Genomic DNA, 19,642 nt, shown 5'->3' with positions numbered 1-19,642 from the left:
AATAACTTACCAGCCTGGTCTGATAACTTTGCTTTCTGTTTCAGCTCCAGACAGAAATCCCATCAAAGCTTTCATCCCGATATCCACACGCTGAAAGAAGACACAGGAGTTAAAGAAGTGAGGCTGAAATTCCTAAGGCTCTCCTAAAGATTTTTCCAAGAATTTTGAAAAGCCTCTCAAAAACGGCGGCAGAGATCGAACGCCGTTAAGGGAGGGGAAAAGGAAAGAAAAAAAAACAAAAAAAAAAGGGAAGAAAAAAACTTTGGCAGGCAAACAGTGTCTTACATCAATCTAGCAGTCAGCATCTATGTAGATGTTCTTTCCTCCTTTTGTGCAACACCCCTTCCCTCCTACAGACCACCCAAAGCCCTATAAATAATCCAAGGACTGTATTTTTCCTCCAGATTTCTCTTCAGACCTCTAAGGGAAAATATCAGGCAAAGGAAGGGAGAGAGGGAGAAGGGAAAGTGAGGAGGGGAGAGAGAGAGAGAGAGAAAGAGGAAAGATGGCTAGCGAATTCAGAAAGAAAATATTCTGGAGGGCAGTGGTGGCTGAGTTCCTGGCCATGAGCCTTTTCATTTTTATCAGCATTGGCTCCGCTCTGGGCTTCCAGTTCCCCGTGGTGGCCAACAAAACATCAACGAGGTCTCAGGACAACGTGAAGGTTTCTCTGGCTTTTGGGTTATCCATTGCTACCATGGCTCAGAGCGTGGGCCACATCAGTGGGGCGCACCTGAACCCAGCTGTCACCCTGGGGCTGCTGCTCAGCTGCCAGATCAGCATCTTCAAGGCGCTCATGTACATCCTCGCCCAGTGCCTGGGGGCAGTGGTGGCCACTGCCATCCTCTCAGGAGTCACCTCCTCTCTCCCAGGAAACTCTCTGGGGCTTAATGCTGTAAGTAGAAACTTTGAATTCCTCTTTTATTTTCTATTTTTTAGAGTAGAAATGTAGCAGCTGTAATTTACTAAAGATGTGGGGGTTCTGTTGGTGCTGGTGACCTCAATGAGCTTGACTGTTTATTGTAGGAGAGGATCCAGTCCTGACTGATAACCAGGATGTCATAGGGATGGTCCTTCCTCCCCACCCTCATTTTGGAGCTTTAGGACATTCTGGTCATGATCAGTTTTGCTTGTGTTCAGTTTTGTACACCCAAGTTGCTGCAAGGTGGCTTTTGATGCCAATTTAATGCTGAAATCACTGGCAGTTTTATGACCTTTAGTGGTTCTGAGGGTCTCTGAGGGTCTCTGAGGTTGATTAATGTGCATACAGCAGTGTTGTTTTGGCTTCTGTGAGTGTGATTAATTTTCAGTACTTAATTAATGGTTTGTGTATACTGGTGATGACTGCAGTGAAAACCTATGGGAGCATAGAGAGATGTGCAGCAGGAGAAATCCCAACCCCAAGGGTGTGAGCAGTACCTGTTGCTTTAGGCAGAACACTCAGATCCTGCCTGGCAGAATCCCAGCTGCCCTTTCTGTGCATTTCTGGGCAAAAATTGGACAAATCCTGAATTCTCATGTGTAAACTGGAGGAAAATGTAAAGCAGCTACAGGTAACTGGGGTGCAGGTTCCAGCTCTCTCCCAGGCAGATGCTCACATCACTCTGCCTAAAAACTGCCTGGCCACAACTCCTCCTCCTCAAAATGTCATTTTGCTGTTTTTGTAGCAGAATAATAGGAGAGAAAAAAGGATAAATACACTTCTAAACTTGAAATCATCCCACTGTCAGAGGCAGAGCTACAGCCACTGCAGGACGCACAGTGCTATAAATGGAAATTCTTTCTGGTCACTTACTTGACCTGATCTCTTAAGAACAAGTATTTTACATATTTTCCTTGGCCTCTTTCTTTCAAAATATTCTTGACTGCAGTTTGTAAATTGAGCTAATTTGAAATCTTCTGCCCATTTGTAGTCACAAGGGTATTTGGGACATAAAACTGCAAATGCAACATCTCTTCTGAAATAACTCAGGCAAAACAGCAATATGGTTTTGCATACTGTAATTTGACATTACAATTAATTCAGAACACAAGTCAAGTTTTCAAAACAGAGTAAAATCTGATATTAAGGTGATTCCTGGGCAGCTCAGTGTCATTCACCCTCATGAATTGGGTGCTCACCTCCCTCTCTCCTGGTGCCTGCAGGTCTTCCGTCCTGCCAGCGCTTCGGAAATTTTGATGGACTAACTCAAAACATTTTGGGGAAGAAGAGCAAATAATTTTATTGACTCCAGAAGGCCCTGGCTGCGAGTGTGATACTTGATCTTTTCCTCTGAAACCACTGACAGAGGGAACAGCTCAACCACATGGGACAGGGTGTCTGCCCAAGTGGTTTCCTCGAGAGGTCCAACTGCCATTAAACACGGGAGGTCTGGTTTTGGTAGCACTTAAGCTTGGCTTTTCCCTTTTGCTTCCATAAAATCCTGATGACTGGTTCCTTCCTCTAACCAAAGCTCTAAACCTGGCCATTTGTGAAGGGGGGTGAAGCTGTTTTTGCTCCTCAGTCAGTAACTCCTCAAGTTACAAAGGCAAAACCAGGCAGGGTTAAGTCTCCATCATATAAATTTTACAAATCAATCAGCAATTTCTGTGCAATGGAATAACAGAGAATATAGTTTCTAAAAGCTCTGGTCTCACTGTTTGTTGTGGAAAATATTCAGATATTTGTAAATTCAGGAAATATTTGAATATTCGAATGTTTGAATATTTGAATATCTGAATATTTGAATATTCAGGAAAATATTCAGATATTTGTTTCTTTTTTCTTTCACATCCACTTACAAATGTTCTGGCTGGAAGGGCAGTGGGGAGACCCCCCTGGGGATAGTGGGGGCAGCAGCTGTCCTTCTGCCTTGAGAGAGAGGAAAGGAAAGAAAAGGAAGGGAAAGCAAATCCATTCACTTCCCAGTGACAAGCCTGGAGTGCCTGGGGAGGGCTGAGGGGGAGCTGGGTCTGAGCCCAAGGCAGGGGGGAGCAGCAGCAGAGGGACTGTGCTTGTGCAGGGCTGATCTCAATGGGCACATCCTGGATCCACAGCACTGAGGTGCCTCCTCTAGCAAAGAGCTGGCAAGAAGAAACCACAGAGTTGCTTTTATTATGGTTTTATTATGGTTTTTTTAACCTGAGGAAAAGAAGGGGAGGCTCAGAGATGGCATCCCTGCTAGCTGCTCTCTCTTCTTGTAGATAACGAGGTGTGGATTCCCCGTCAGAAAAGGAATAGAAAGAGACTGCTGCATATTTGGGAAGAGGGTCTGGATGTGTGTGGGTCTGTCCTCTGTTCTGACCCTGCTGTGCTCTTGAAAATGTGTTTTTTACAGGAGGAATGTGGTGGGGGCAGTGTGTGATGGGGTGAGTGGCCATCCAGGGCTCCCAGTGTACACTGGGTGGGGTTGCATGCCTGAACTTGGGTTTCTCCTGCCTGGCTGCAGGTCCTGCACTGGGGGACCAAGCTGAGAACCCATTTCCACTGGCTGCTCTCTAATCCACAGGGAATGAGGGACACAGAGAGGCACTTCAACCTCTGGATCTGTTGAGTTGCTTCCAGAGACACCCAGCTGCTCTTTGCCATGCTGGGGCTCCAGGCTTGGAAGCCTCTGCTAAGAATCCAAAATTAAGTGGGATAAATCCGTGTCTTTTTCATTGCACAAAAGGAAAAAAGGAAACACACTCAAATGAAGCACAAACCCCAGCCATGGACAGTACTAGGCTGAGGAGAAAGAAAAGAGGATAAAAATGCAGGAGGTGCCTTTAACATGTTCAGTGTTAAGGTCTGGTTTACACCAAGACAAGCAAACCAGTCACACATTAGGATTTTGATCCAAACTTTGCTTAAGTCAACAGACATATTTTTAGTTACTTTGGCTGGTCCCAAGTAAGACATTTTGGACAACGCTCAGAGATGTATTTAGATTACTGAATCCTTTTAAGTCACTTAACTTCCAATATGTTTCAGTGGTGGCTTGTGCTCCAAAGTAAAAACTTTGAGAATTGGAGAAGCTGGAAGAGGATTATGCAGTGTGTTTGCTCTTCTAAAAATTTAAATATTTTTCCTTACATCATCTTGTATATTTTTTTTTTTGAAAGTTGGATTACTACACATTACAAATTTCCATTAGGTAAAGCTGTAAGAATAGAGACTACCAGATCCAAAATGCACTCATCTGCCAGGAGAGCTGGCTATTGTCTGGTGAGGACAGATCTGGAGTTTAGATAATGGAACAAACTACTCAGCACAGGCAGTTAATGACCAACAAAGAGCTCAAGCAGGAAAGACAGGAGAGAAGAGACTTCTGTGCTGTAAAGTAACACAATATTTGCTGTTAGACAATGTTTATCTGGAGAACTTTTAGCAAACTCTTAAAAACATGGTCAGAAAATTTCTTTAGCTCAGTTTATTTCATATTTGTGTATCTATTTGTCTATCCATCTATCTGTAGATATATATATATAGATATATATAGATATATAAAATAGTCTGAGCTAAATATATAGGTATAGATAAATAATTAGAATTTTGTGACAAATGCATTTTGTGACAAATGCAGACACCACAATTTTCACAATTTCGTAGTTTTCTGTGTTTTGGCATAGTGATGAGAGTGCCAGGAAATGTGTCCCCAAACTCTCAGGGCTATAATTTGGAAACTATTTGAAAACTCTTCCTTTGAGTTTATGATGAAAGATATTATTTTAAAAGTTATAAGTGGATCAAAAATTGTAGGCAAGAAAAACAGACCTGAAGGTAACGTTGCTCGGGTAGATAAAGAGAAAAGAAAAACAACCAAGAATAACAAATAGGAGGCCTTGGGTTTAGAAAACACCCAGTGAACTGATAAATGCTGTTTGTGTAACTAAGGAGCTCTCTGGAAAAGCCAGAGGAGAGCTGTGGTCAGTGGATTCAGAGGTCATTTTAAGACAGGTGAATATTCATGTGGATGCTATTCCTGGAGCATGGAGATTTGCTTGTTGCTGGAACACCCTTTGAATTTCGGCTGTGACTGGCTGGGCTGTGTCTCTGCTGCTCCCTGGGGCTGCCCACGTCAGGGTCAGCCGTGGCACAGTTGGTGCACACCATGTGCTTTGGGGATAAACTCCCCGTGTCCAGCTCTGGATTGCGCAAGGGCAGGGAAAAAAGAGGTTTTTGCTGTCTTTGACTCCTCATGCCAGGCCAGTATCTGCTGCTTTAACCTTCCAGCCTCACCAAAGGCGCACCACAGGACCACAGAATCATGGAATAGCTTGGGTTGGAAGAGACCCTAAAGATCCAACCCCCTGCCATGGGCAGGGTCACCTTCCACTGTCCCAGGCTGCTCCAAGCCCTGTCCAACTTGGACACTTCCAGGGATGGGAATGAGTCCTCTTTTCATAACTACTCCCACTGAGCTGGATTGGGATCCAGCAGCATCAGAGCAACTTGGAACCTCAATGCTGGAGTTTTTTAGTTTTTTTTTTTCCTTTACTGTCTACATGATCCAATCTTATTCTGCAGCTTGGGGAAGATGAACAATCTCTTGTGCCCAGGAGAGTGGAGCATACGTTGTGATAAGATATGTGGATCCTTGTCATCTTTAGGGCATCCATGCTGGTGAATTTTCTCCCAGTAAATTCCCAACTTGCATTTCCAAACATAATGTTGCACCAGCAGAGGGAATTCCCTTTCGTGTAGTTGAGACCTGCCACACCTTTTAATGGTGTTTGTGGGATAAATACTGAAGTATTTACCCTGATATTCCCCATTGGATACTTCCCATCCTTTGGAAACTTGTCTCAGAGGGAATTCCCCATGGGGAATCACCACACTCCCCACATTTGGTGCCCACCAGTGGCCTTCTCACCATAGGGAGCAGGACTTGCCTGGTTGCCCTGGGTGACTCAGTGTTTGCCTTGTGATTTCCCTGGCTCCTCGTGCCCGCGCCCTTCGAGCCCATTCTCCAACCTCCAATTAAACAAAGCCAGCTCCAGTTGGAAGAACATCCAAAATAAACTGAGAGCTTGACAGTGTGAGGGGACAATTGAGTAAGTGATGCTGCTTTTCCTCTGAGTCACTGTGGAAAATTGCAGCTCCAGAGGTGCTGCTGGATGGACGAGACACGCAGCTGAGATCCTGACCTTTAGTGCTTATTGAAAAATCCTTGGATAACTTATTTTATTTTTTTCAATGCAGATAATATTTTGTGCCTTTCTCAAGCCTAGGATAGTGAGGAGCTTCATTCTCCCTGCCTTTGCCTTGCCTATTTTTGATCTAGATTAAGCTTCTCCTGCCAGCCTTGCTTCTGCATGCTTGAGGACTCCAACATTCACAAGGGACAAAAAGCTGCTGCATTTCTAAAATGAGCAAAATGGTTCCGGTACATGACATAGATCTGGGATTTTTATTTCTTAACAAAGACTGTCACAACAATAGCTCATTGTTCACTGTCAGTTTTTGCAGCAGAGGGCTTTCAAGGCTTGCCAGCATTGTCCTGAGGGGCCCCAGGCAGGGCAGGTGGGACACAGGAAAGGCACCTGCTCAAAACTGGCCACGGTCTCGGCCTCTTTTTAAAGAGTTCACACAGTGACAGCAGAAACATCTGGGCTGAGATGTAAACCTGATGGTTATCACCCATCCCCCAGAGAATTTGGGGTTATGGCTCGAATCCTTATCTCAGATCTCAGAGCTTTTTATCTGATTTCCGTTTCCATGAGGATTTGCTTAGGACCTCTCCAATAACAGAGCCATATCCCAGGATTTTGGAGGGATGCAGCAGCACAGCTTTTGCTGGGACAAGGAGAGGCCCTTGGTGCTCATCCTCCTGCAGCCCTGTTCTTTTGTGTTAGAACAGAGAAGATCAAAGTGGGTTTTGTGCCAGTGGATCCAAGGATGAGCATTCGGAAAATGCTCTGCAGGCCTCAAACTAAAAGTTTCCGTCATTTATTTCTACTTAGAAATGGTAGAAATTCCTGAAAAGGATGCACAGGTGTGTTTAAAACAGTGAGTCACCATAGATCAAAAAATATTATTAATTTGGTTGGTTAGTTAATATTGTAATACAAGTGGAGTGGGATTTTCAGGGAATGATTTCTTTTCTGTGTTAGATCAACAGTCAGACTAAGTAAGATTTAAGTAAAATTCATTTTGCCACCAGCCTTCCTGAGTGGCAAATAAACCATTTAAAATGGTTTCCTTTCCACAGAGTTCTCTGATTACACCAAATATATTTGGGTGTTCTGTGTGTTATGTGTTTGCACACCCCCAAACACACTCACACACCAGAGACAGATGGACAGAAAGATTCTTCTGATGAGATAAATCCAAATTTAAATTTTTAATCTAAATTAATTGGAAAGTTAAAAAAAAATCTAATAATGGGTGTGGGTTCTGAAGCAAGATCTGACATGGCCAGGACCACAGCCTGAGAACAAATGGAAATGTCCACAGCAAGAGAATGAATATTGTGGATTAAATCTGGTTAAATTGATGCAATGATAAGAAAAAAAAAAAATCTAGGTTTTTGCAGCAGGGCTCGTGGGTTTTAGCAGTTAATGTAAACCTTCAGGGAGCTGAGAATACCATTTCTTTAATCAGAGAATCCTAAAAACTATCACTATCTGTAGAGATATTTTTAAGTGAAGCATTTTTAAAGCATATCAAAAGTACTAAAGGAAGAAAAGATCGCCCCTGAAAAATTTCCTGTTTGTCTCCAGAGGAAATTGCCTATTTTCTTTAGGGCAGTAGTACATTTTTGCTTATTTGTCCATTCTCCAGGCTAATGGAGAGAATTCAATATCAGAGGGGTCTTTACCTGGTTCCACGATTGTCTCCTGGAGGTTTTTCTGGCCTGGCTGGGAACATTCTGAGCCCTGAGTATTTATTAATGTGTAATTGATGGGGAAATGCTGATCTTCCTGGCATCCAGAGCCGGGACTGGTGTTTGACTGCTGCAGCTTCGTTGAACTGAGGAGATCTGAGGCTGAGGCACAACATCAACCTGTTAAATCAAATATACAGAGCCTGACAGGCATCCTGGAGGAAACTATAAACAGCAGGAGGGCAAAAATGTGGCCTGAGAGCTCTGCAAGGCACAACTCCTATACTAGAAAGGAGTAAAGAAATCCTCTGTATGCTTCCCTGGATAAGTCCTGTGCATCCCCTCTCTAGGAACCACTGGGAGGTGTCACAGAAAACTCAACTTTTCCAGGCTAATTCTGCGCCAAGTGGAGTCAATGGAGGCTTTCAGAGCAGAAATGTGGCACGTTTCCTTACACATTTACACACACAACTCCTCCTGAGGGCACTGGTGACTGAGCTTGCAATGGGTAAGGTCAGGTTTGGCCCCTTTTCATTCCTTTGTTGGGATTTCTTGCCTGATGAGCAAGGTGGAGAAACAGAGGAGCTCGAATTGTTCCCCCAATTCCTGAAATATGTTGCACAGGCTCAGAGCTGGTTTTTAACCCCATGGAAATGCCAAGTGTTCAATGCTTATTTATGGCTTATAAATTTTGAGAACTTCACAGATTTGCTGGAGTTTGTCTAAAAATATAAAATTAATATTACTTTGGTGGAATTGCCAACAGCCATAAAGTGAGGTTTGTGCAAATCCAGGTGTTATTCCAGTAACAACATAAAAAGGATGATTCTATTTGGCTCAAAATTCAGATATGCCCAAAATTCCCCACTGAAATACTATATCCTTCTGGGCTGGTAATAGAGGAGATAATAAAAAGCTCTGTGGTATAAATGAGTGCTTCAACTATTACAGAAAATTAACTATTTCCTTGGGTTTTGCTGGGTAAAGGAAAAAACTTACAAAACCTCACAAATCCTCATCCTCTGAATAGAAGTTGTTTATTTCTCAGCAGCAACATTTAACCAAAAAAAAAAAAAAAAGTTTCTCCCAAGCAACTTTCCCAGAGTCACATCAAAAAGTAAAAGTGTAAATAAAAAAAATTGTCTGTATCTGACCAGCTGTGCTAAAAACAAGTCCTGTAGAGGAACTTTTACTGCCTATCTTGGTCTGACACACGAATTTTATGTGCTCTGGTTTAATACAATAATCATTCTCCCCTCTTTCTCTCCATGGCACTAAAACACAAAGCCCTGGATAATTTCTCCTCAGCCTGCAGAGGGTGGGAGGAGGGAGCTGGGCCTCGTTCCTGGAGGGTGTCTGCTGCCTGAGGAACGGAAAATATGATTTCTGCTTTGGGATTTGAATGAGTCCCCTTTAGAGCTCTTAAGGCTGTATTTATAGGAAGGATAATCTAGCAGAGGACAATGTGTTTTGTCCCCAGGTTCTGCTGAATGCTTCCATTGTTGATGTAGGATACAATCCAAAGCTAATTTATAAGCAGCTTCCGAGTCCTTCTGTCGTATAACTTTAAGTGAAACTCTTTAGATCTTTGCCTGTCTCTCCTTACTAAAGAAATGAGACTTTTGTACTTCCTGAATCCCTAATACTCAATTAATGGGTATAGAAACATCCATTTCACAGTGATGCTGTTAAATAGCAAGGGTAGAAGTGAATAACTGTAGTTAAACAGTCAGGGGTGAATCTCTGAATCAATTCTGACTATCACTCAAGGTTTATAGCTATGGAGATGTGGGATAGACTTCCAGGAGAATAAAGGTATGTTATCAATATGGAAATCACCAAGTTCTTTTCATGACAGAGTTGGAGCTGAAAGAGTGAGAAAAGTCAGACAAAACGACAGGCAAGACAGTGGGATGTGGTTTGGAGGGAAGTAGAGAGATTAATTTCTGAGATTACATTTGTAGAACATCCCATTAAAGAACTTTGCCAGCCAGACACTTAAATGATAGCTAGTTGGCATAAAAAAGAATGATTAATATTTCAAAAGAGGAGGGGGAGGAAGAGAAACTGAACCATCTAAACTATTGTGAAGAGTTTTCCTTATTCAGTAGAAGAAGGAAAGTCAAAGAAGGGAAATGTTAAGCTATAAGAAAAAAATGCTGTAAGACAGCAAGAATTTACTTGAATAAAATGCCAATTTGAAGAAAAATGCCAAGGCAGACAAAAGGTAATAATTTAGGTAAGATAGTGAGGATATGCAAGGAGGAGAAGTCTCAGCCATTAAAAATGCTGTGAAATGCTGTGGCTTAAATTTTCTCCCTCAAAACCACACCAGCAGGCAGGGCTTGCTCTGGTGTTTCATAAGAATGGGGAAAGCTGACATTCCCCTGCTAGAAAATAGACTTTTGCAATACCAGAGTCCTCCTATTTTTGTTTTTTAAATTTTTTTTCTGGAACAATGAGAAACTAATCCCTGTTATATGAAAGGAAGCTGGGCCCTGGAAGCTCCAATCCAGGGCTGAGGGTTTGTTGGATGAGATGGAGCTCAGCCCATCCCACGTGATGGAACCACCTTGCATAACAAAGTGTCTTATCCATATAACGGGAAACAGGTTTGAGCTTGATATACTTTCTCTGGTAATGAGAAAAATATGAAGCCACTGGAGAAGTACACAGTGGGGTTTACCTTGGGCCAGTTTAATTTCCTGTCCCCGTTTCTCTTCCGAAGGCGGACAACTGATAAATATCCTGTCCTTAAAAAAAAAAAAAAAAAAAAAAAAAAAAATTAAAAAAAATTCAAAAGGAAAGAAAACACACCATTAATTGGCCCAAATTATTGCTGTGGGAGGCAGTCAGCTAAACATGGCAGTTAAGGGCACTTCTGGGAAACAAATTCTGTAGCTCCCATCTCCTGTGTGATGTTATGGAGAGCTGGAAGCGATGTGACCACTGCCCATTTCCTAAGATATAAAGCAGGTGTTCCTCTCAACTAATTACTCTCATTATCTAGACATGAACTAATTGTTCATGTCTAGATAATGTTTTTTGGGGTTTAACATTCTTCATTTGAATGTCTCTTGAGCCACTGTGCCTTCAGTGCTTCCTTAGTCTCCAATCAGTTGTATCTCAGGAGTTTTCTGAGTAAGATGTGACTTCTGTATATTTACTGAATTCTGCTAGATTTTTATACCATGACCTTGTTCAGATTCACAGTGAACTGAGGGAAAAAAAATATTAATAATGGGATTGTTAAGGGTGGGAATGGTAGAGTTCAGCTCACAGGAGGATGCACCTCCCTTGGGGTGTCTGCATGTTCTGCTTCTTGTCAGGGAGCTGTGAGGTTCAGGGGGAATTACTCACTGCAAGCTGCTGCAGCCAAGATTGATTCAGCTGATCAGAAAAATGTGTCCACAGACAACTCTCCCAGCTTGCCAGTGATTCAGCCCATTTCTTATGTGTGTTTCTGGTGCTTCTGCTGTCAAAACACTGACATTAGAAATGAAGTTTAGTGGAATTATTCATGTGAACAAAAAAGGAAAAGAAGCCTATGTAGACTCTCTTGGAGATGAATATTGGCTTGTTTGTTTCATTTAACCCCTTAGAGCATGTTTGGTTCCTCAAAGCACTGAATCCACTCCTCAAGTATCTCAGATCTGATGCCTGAAAGCTCAGGGAGTTTCTGTGCTGTTCTCTGCCCTCTGACAATTTTTCTGTTACCTTAATGAGGATTATCGGACTGCAAAGAGAAGATGTCAAAGATTTCCCAGCAGATCCATCAGGGTACCAGTGCACAGGGAAAAAGGCATTGCAGTGTGGGTACAGGTCGCTGGAGAGGGTTCCCTTCACCCCAACACTGCACTAGAAATGGCTGTGTCTCATTTCAAAGCATTATTTTGTCTATTTAGGAACCAGAGATATTGGTCACCTTGTATTTTGGATATTCTCAGCAACAGAATGGCAGATGTTAAGAACAGCTGTTGATTTTTAGTCAGTTTTCTAAAGTGTGGTACAGCTTCCTACTAAATTCAGATTAAGCTTAAGAAAACTCTTAAGCCTCTGGGGTCTGGTATTCTACAAAATCTTCCACAAAAGTTCAAAATTTCCTTAAAAACCTGAATAACATAAAGAAAATACAAGAAGAGAATGACAAACCCATGTTGGTTGTGCCTCCCTGGTTCTGTCAAGAGCTTAAAAGAGCAGATTCAAAAGGTGCAAAATGTTATCTGGGTAAGAATTGTAAATCCTCTGTGAATGAGGATAACTATAAATATAAATAATATAACTATAAACATTAATAATATAATTATACTCTAAATATAAAAAACCATAAAACTATAAATATAGATAAAATATAAATTAAATATAAATATGCACATGTACATTTTACATGTACATTTTAACTTGACAGAAGGAATGTACCTTCCTATTCCCTTTCTAAATCTTTTCTGGGGCGTGCTTGGGATGGTGAACACTGGTGCTGTTCCATGTGTGCTGTGGATGGTCCGGGCTGATGCTGCAGTGATAATTTACCTCTGATAAGGAGACAAATAAATATTCTGTTATCCTACAGAATATTTATATATTATATATTTATTAAATATTTAAATTTAATTAATATTTAATATCCTACTTACACACTGCAGATCCACACGCCCCAGCAAAGCAGGACATCCAAGGTTTGCCTAGGTTTGTCCCATTTTGGAGCACAGCCCAGAGTCCTTGCTCTCACAGTAGAATCTTAATGTTTCTGGCAGGCTGTGTAAAATTACATAGCTGGAGGAAAGCAAAAGGTTTCCTATGATATTTCCAGGTTTTCTTTGATCCCACTCAGCCCATCAATAAGTGTTGATTAGCAGGGAGAATGACCTCAAGCCACGTCAGCTGTAGGATGTGTTTTTCCTGGAGGGAAAGGAAGAATATGATTTCCTCCTCTAGAAGATAAGGATTATCACAGGTTTTTAAAGAATAATTTTGCTCTTATTGTCTTTTATAGAAGCCCTTCAAATGAAGGGAAAGCCCAATGGCTGGCCAGTGTTTAATATTTAAAAATGTCAAGGCTTTGTCAAATGCCAACATTGATGTGTCAGACCTCAGCTCTGGGTTCTCTGGGGCTGCATTATGATTGAAAAGAATTTGGTTTCTTATCTGCTTTTGGCCATGTGCACATCAGTCACTTATTTGCTACCTGGCTTTTAAGTTTGGCCATTTGGCCTTCCAAATGTGAGATAAGATTTTCCAGATGGTACGTAGTCCAGTCTTAAATAAGTTTTGATACAAGGAAACACATTGGAAGCCTAATTTGCTGAGAGACAAAAATGCCACGGTTTCTACTGTGAAAAAAAAATTTGCTTATTTTTAAAACTTACAAAAGCAACAGAATATTAATCCAGAGATATCAAGCATGAATGTCTAGATCTGCAATTTTCAATGCATCCTGTATAGATGCATTTATGTCGGACTCACACTTCTCATGTGTAAGTGCTAATAATGATGAAGGTTTCATTAATGGAGTTCAGTTTCTACTCTGTGCATGCTGAAGGAACCCAAATCCTTTCAACCAGAATTCCCTTATATTTGTGGATAAACTACTTCCAACTCAGAGGATATCACTCCTGCATGTTAAAGAGCAAGCTATAAGAATACTTTATTAGTGTTTCAGAATAACAGGATTTAAAAAATCAGATTTATGCTGAGGAAAGACTCAAATGACTTTTTTTCATTGCTTAGGAATTTTATATTAAACTTTGCTACAGAGAAGAAACAAGAAATGTGAACAGCACTGTGAAAAGTGAAATAGTTCAGTTAACCATCTTTAAGTTTTAAGGTTTTTCAAAAATTAGCTTTGGGGAAATTAGGGCATAAACCACAAAATCAGATTAACAGCAGGATTTCCCATGGTTTCATTGTTCTGGACAGGTCACAACAACATGTAATTATGTTTCTTGCCACGAATGACCCAGCAGTTTTTAATGCAGGGGCTCTGACAGATGTGATAACCCACTGATAGCACAAATTAATATAAGTTTTGCAGAGTTTGCTTCCTACTCTGAGTCACATTTTCAGTTCTCTGGCCTTTGGCCAAGCTCATGTTTCATCCCATCCATACAAGTGAGTTATTTCTGCTTAACATCAAGTTATTCAGCTCAGTAACAGACTTGCCTTGACTTAATGGAGACACCACTGAATACAGCAATTAAAAGCAGAACTCAAAACTTGTTTTAACATCAAATGGTTTACCTCCATGGTTTCTTGTAAGGCACAAGATTTCAGCAGTAGTCCTGAAATGTGGCAGTATTTCTGCTCTGTAATGTCCATTTAAGTGAATCACCATGGTTTCAATATGCTCTACAGCACTTACAAGAAACTCTGCTGATTTCATGACTAATAATTCCATTGGAATATTTATTCCTGACAGTTTCAGTTTTTCTAGATAATCCACTTCAGCAGGAAATTCAAGCACTCCCATCAGCCCCTTGGGATTCCTTAACTCGGGATTTTTTTAATGTATCCCAAAGAAGTTAAATGAGCTTCAGTTTGAGTCTAAGGCACCAAAATGTAGCTCAGCTGTGAGTTAGGTGTCTAAGCTCTTTGTAGTCAAATGAGATCTATTAAAAGAAAAGATAGAGCTTTCAAATGATCTCCTTCATTTCATCAGGTGAATGGGTCTCATCTCCACTGACTACACCATTATCTGTGCAAATTAGAGATACATTGACTAAATTATAATATCTAGAGATGTTTTGCATACTTTTGGTCTTCAGTCACATCTACCAGTCCCCCATAAACTCCATGGAAATCTCAGGGCATTTCCTGTGGCATATTAATTTACAGTCTAGGTGGAACATTAATATCTTAATAATAATGTGGAAGTTCCTGAAGCAATGAGTGACTGTCCTAAGGCACCACAGTTCACTTCTGAAAAGTAAACTCTGCTAGACGTGTCTCTCTGGCTGGTTTGTTTCTCACACATAGATAATTCCACTCTCACTGTGCCCAGTGGCTGAGTGTTCCGTTTGGCTGGAAGAAGCAACCACTCAAAAAAACTCAAACAACTGCGTATGCCTAGGCTTGAGTACAGCAGGCAGTGTTTCAAAACTAACTTCTCTTCAATTTTTTCTATTTCTTCCTCTTTTTCCCCTTGTTAAGCAAAAGGAACCCCAGGAGGGAAATGGATATGCAGGTTCATATTGAAGAAATAGATACCACAGAACTTTGTTACACTGCTTGAAGTCATGCAGGAATATGAAATAACATTTTCCTTCTTGCCTCCATGCAGCTTTCAGAAGGAATCAATGCAGGCCAAGGGCTGGGAATTGAAATCATTGCCACCTTCCAGCTGGTGCTGTGTGTCCTGGCCACCACAGACCGGAGAAGGAACGATGTCTCAGGATCGGCGCCTTTGGCCATTGGTCTCTCCGTTGCCTTGGGCCATCTTCTGGCTGTAAGTTTTAGCCCGCAGAGGTTATATCTGCCATGTCCCACCTTGGATTGGGCCAGTGAGATGATGGGGAAGCTTCATCTGTCCCTCACCTGTGGTTCTCTCTCCGCCTCCTAGATTGATTACACCGGCTGTGGAATTAACCCAGCCAGATCTTTCGGCTCAGCGCTCATCGCCAACAACTTTCAAGATCACTGGGTAAGTTGAGTAAATTTGTTTAACTCACAAGAGGCTCTGAAAAACACATAACCTACAAGATCAGAAACATTTCAACATCTATCATTAGGACCAAGTCAGAGAGTTGGCATTTCCATTTCACCTAACAAAGAATATTCTTCTTTAAATCCTGACCATCCTCAGGCAAACAAAAAGTCCTCAGGCTCATTCAGTCTCTGTACTTAAAGTAACACAGTAGATTTTCTCTGGTTATTCCCCTTTATATTTATTTATTTCAAACATTTTAATTGTTTAAGCCTTATTACACAGAATCCTGTACTGTGTATTTATTGTTTAAATTAAGTTTGTAAAGTGCTACTGCCTAATTTGGTAAAATCCAATTTAGAAAGATTCTTAAGCATGTTTATTAACTGAAACGGATCATCCAATATTTAACAGCTAATAAAATGTTCAGCCTCTTAAAGCTGAGTATCTTCTTATGTGTTTTCAAGGATAAGTGCTCTGGAAACACTATAAATTTTAGATTATTCCTTGTGTTTAAATGTGGTTAAAATGAGGTTCTTCACAAAAATTTACTTATTTCACTAAAGCTCAATAAAGAAGGCTGATATAAAGCTGTAAATGAACGTGTGTTCTTGAATATATAAAATGAGGCTTGTTCCAACTCTCCTACTCATGATTTTGGCAGCCAGTTACATAGGCACAGGTGGAAATTTAGTGGTAATACAGTGGGGTTGTGAACATTTTGGATACGGATTCCATTTTCATCTAAAGAGTAAAACATAAAAGGAGGACCCTTGGGAAATTTTGGCAGTGTCTACCACTTGAGCATTATTATTAGGACACAAAAGGGAAGTAACTAAGTGAGGAGCTGATATTTTCAGAATTTAATGGGAAAATTATTATCCTTTGTAGATACAGAATAAGATAGATGTAATAATTTGTGTTAAACTACTGATATTGCTGAATAAAAGAGTTTCCAGACTCAGCAGTGCTTTGGCCCTGCAAAGTCTTCAATATCTTCTGTTATTTCTAACAAAATCAACTTTTCTACTAAAATCCTTTTATTACCTCTCCTTCTAAATTTTAGTTTTCTTAAGTGGTTAGGCCAGTTTAATCACAGCTATATCACCAGCTAAGCAGCATCTAGGGGTAAATTAAGACCCTAATTAAGCCCTTGTTAAGTATTACTTTCAAATTCACCTATCACTGGAATTTAATAGGAGAATGGAAATTTCTGCCCTGTTGTTTTAGAAATTATGCTCCCCTGCCAGCTCTATATGGAGTAGCAGAGATGTTTTAGCAGTAGACAACTGATTTTAAATGTCACAATTTTACAGCATAGTCACAGTTATTCACCTCTCATGGCCACAAATTCCTGGTTTTAATTCCGCATGGTTAAGTAAACATTCAGGTCGATGGGCTGCAAAATTTCACTGTGAAAATCCTCAGAGGAGCTTCAAATGCAGAAATACCTGATGCAATGGCTTGGATTTGTGTTCCAGATTTTCTGGGTTGGCCCAATCATTGGAGGAGCAAGTGCTGCCCTGATTTACGACTTCATCCTGGCACCCAGAACCAGCGACCTCACCGACCGCATGAAGGTGTGGACCAGTGGCCAAGTAGAAGAGTATGACCTGGAAGGGGATGATATGAACTCCCGGGTGGAGATGAAGCCAAAATAAAGAAGGGCATGGAGAGAGGGGGAAAAAAAAGGAAAAAAAAAAAAAGCAGTACATTGGTTTCCGAAGATTTTATCAGTGTTATAGACTCTTTGTAAACCAGCAAGCAGTACTTTGTTTTTTTAATTCAATACAGTTTTCCTTTTTTTTTTTTTTATGCCCCCAATCCTAATAGCATTTTTTTATATCTGGGGTTTTTTAATTACAGAGTCTTTAGGTTAAGAAGTCATGACCTAAACAAAATAGGGTGAAGTTTATTTAGGTCACCTTTGCACGACCTACATAAATTGGGCTGAAGTTTAACCATTCCCTTGGTACCACCCAATTTTGAGGTGTATTTAGCATGGGGGGTTCTCCCACCACATCACTCAGTAATGATAAATAGTTCCAATGACCAGGTTTTTCATGAAAGAATAGAAATTGAAGACAGGGAATCATCTGTACCAATAACGGAGGCCTTACACTTGAAAAAACAGTATTTATACAAAAAAGCAGGGCTGGCATCTAATGCCAGCAATGAATGGGAAAAAAAAGTCTCAAATCAGCATCCTAAAGCATCTTTTGGAAGGAAAGGTTACTAAAGATCAGTTGCTATGTAAAATTACCCATAATTTCCTAAATGGTTGATCATCTTTGAGAAAGAGGGCCAGAAAAGTAAGGCAAGGTAAGAATTTCCAGAGTCACAGGATCTTTCAGACTTTCTAGTGTTTCATTCTCCCTGAACCTGCATCTATCCAACTGCTTGTGAGGGAAGAATATATGTGACAAACAAAAAATATAGATATATTAACTCCTGGGAAGTAATAACTAGAATTCAAATTGGAGAGTAGCAACAATGGCAACAAGAGCGATGTGGTGCCAGTGTGCAAACAGGATCTGATGGTTCCTGTGGCTACTCTGCTTTTGTTCACCTTGTGAAATTTATCATGTGATTTAAAACAGAACAAGGAGAAAAGAATTCCCCTTTCTCTGTGTCCCTATCCCAATAACCAGCGCTGTGACATTCAGGGACCACAAACAGATGAACACACAGTATATTTTTTAATGAGGGTCAAATACATACCTGTAAGTCCATTTTGGGGGTGGTTGCTTTGTTTTTATATATATATATATATATATAAATGTTTATATATATGTTTTATACAGAAAGCCTAGTGTACTGTTTTGTAAGAAAATAGGAGCATAAAGAGAAGTGAAAGAATTGCAGCAGTGCTTAGCGAAATAAACGACACTGGAAATGAGAAAGAAAATTAACACTCTAAGTGACGTGGAAGATTATTTTCTGTTTAAATTTGTGTGTGTGTGTGCTACTTATGATTTCCTGAGTAACCCAAAGCATTAGCTGGTCTTACCTACTAACTATAGAATATAGTTCAAGCAGACATGTGCTGTTATACTTGTTCTGCATTAAAAAAATTTCCATAAGAAATGAGGCCCAGAGGAACTGATGGTAAATCAGAACATTCCAGCATTTAGCAAAACCCCCCCAGAGGTAAGGAGATGGATTCTCCTCTCTGAGAGAGAGGGTGGGATTGGGAGGTGAGGTAGGATTGGCATAGGAATCTGTATAGGTTGGATCATTTCATCAACTTGAGCAGATGGACAATGAAAAAAGAATAAAAATGAAAATTACCAGCAAAATAAACCAGAATATATTTTATCTTTCTTGTCTACATTTGGTGTGCTATCCCATGTATTGCCTATGTACATAGAGCATGATTGGATTTTGGGGTGGTTTAAAAATAAACAAAATCAGTTGTGCTAACACACGAACTGTTCATGATTCTTCATTTTTAATTTGTCATGTAATACAATTTAATTTTCTGCACCATTTTTCAAGTGCCCTCCTGTAAGAGTGTGCCAATTTCTACTTTTCCACTCTTCACTTGATGCTTCCCTTTAGGGAAAGAAATGCTCCTTTTTTTATGGCAGGCAAAGCAGACCCTCAACTGGAAGTGAATTCTTCCAAATTATACTTAGAAATGAAGCACAGAACCAGGATCTTATACCCACTTTCTAGGATATCTTTCCAATTTTATCTGCTGTTATCCCAGGACCTCCATTGACTCCAAATTAACCCTTTCTTACCTTACAGAATCTCTGGGCCAGAGAAAGAGCCAGAACAGTTGCATAGCTCACCCACAGTAAATAGTTTATTTTGAAAAATTTCAGGTTAATGGTGCAGAAAATGTGAAATTCACAATTTGTTCCTTAGTCTACACCTTGCAGAGAACTTGGCTCATTTTTTTTAAGCTTCAAAGTCCAAAACTGTAAGACAAAACCCACTCTCTTTCCATTCAGGTTGTGATAGGACTGCACCATATTAGCTGCTCTAGCTTATGATCATTAAAATAATAAATAAAATAGATTAAAGAGGTGCAATAATTGTTTCACTAGCGAAGAAACAAACAAAAAAAACCAAATCAAAGTAAATGAAGCGTGATTTATTTGTGTATTTCGTAGAATCACAGAAACCATTGAAAGTTCTGTGTTGGAAGGGACTTTAAAAATCATCTAATTCCAATCCACTACTGTGGGCAGGGAGTATTTCCACTAAA

General features: G+C 40.4%; 1 protein-coding gene across 1 annotated transcript; it reads left to right on the top strand.

Annotated features, from left to right (window-relative positions):
- Window positions 1–419: 419 nt before the first annotated feature.
- AQP1 (aquaporin 1 (Colton blood group)) lies at window positions 420–17,860 on the top strand. Its single transcript, XM_054273636.1, has 4 exons — window positions 420–895; window positions 15,064–15,228; window positions 15,343–15,423; window positions 16,908–17,860. Exons 1-4 carry the CDS (start codon window positions 506–508, stop codon window positions 17,085–17,087), a joined length of 816 nt encoding a protein of 271 aa, XP_054129611.1. The 5' UTR covers window positions 420–505; the 3' UTR covers window positions 17,088–17,860.
- Window positions 17,861–19,642: the final 1,782 nt, after the last annotated feature.

Source organism: Melozone crissalis, unplaced genomic scaffold (genome assembly GCF_028551555.1).
Source record: "Melozone crissalis strain CALT ecotype California unplaced genomic scaffold, PUWL_Pcris_2 ptg000016l_1, whole genome shotgun sequence".
NCBI lineage: Eukaryota > Metazoa > Chordata > Aves > Passeriformes > Passerellidae > Melozone > Melozone crissalis.
The sequence above is the reverse complement of the archived record's forward strand: the minus strand, read 5'-3'. Positions and strand labels throughout refer to the sequence as shown.

Bases quoted from the DNA above. Each gene is read 5' to 3' on its own strand.
- AQP1 (XM_054273636.1), top strand. From the start codon at position 506: ATGGCTAGCGAATTCAGAAAGAAAATATTCTGGAGGGCAGTGGTGGCT. The intron at 896-15,063 runs GTAAGTAGAAAC...GCCTCCATGCAG, and splicing joins ACTCTCTGGGGCTTAATGCT to CTTTCAGAAGGAATCAATGC. The intron at 15,229-15,342 runs GTAAGTTTTAGC...TCCGCCTCCTAG, and splicing joins CCTTGGGCCATCTTCTGGCT to ATTGATTACACCGGCTGTGG.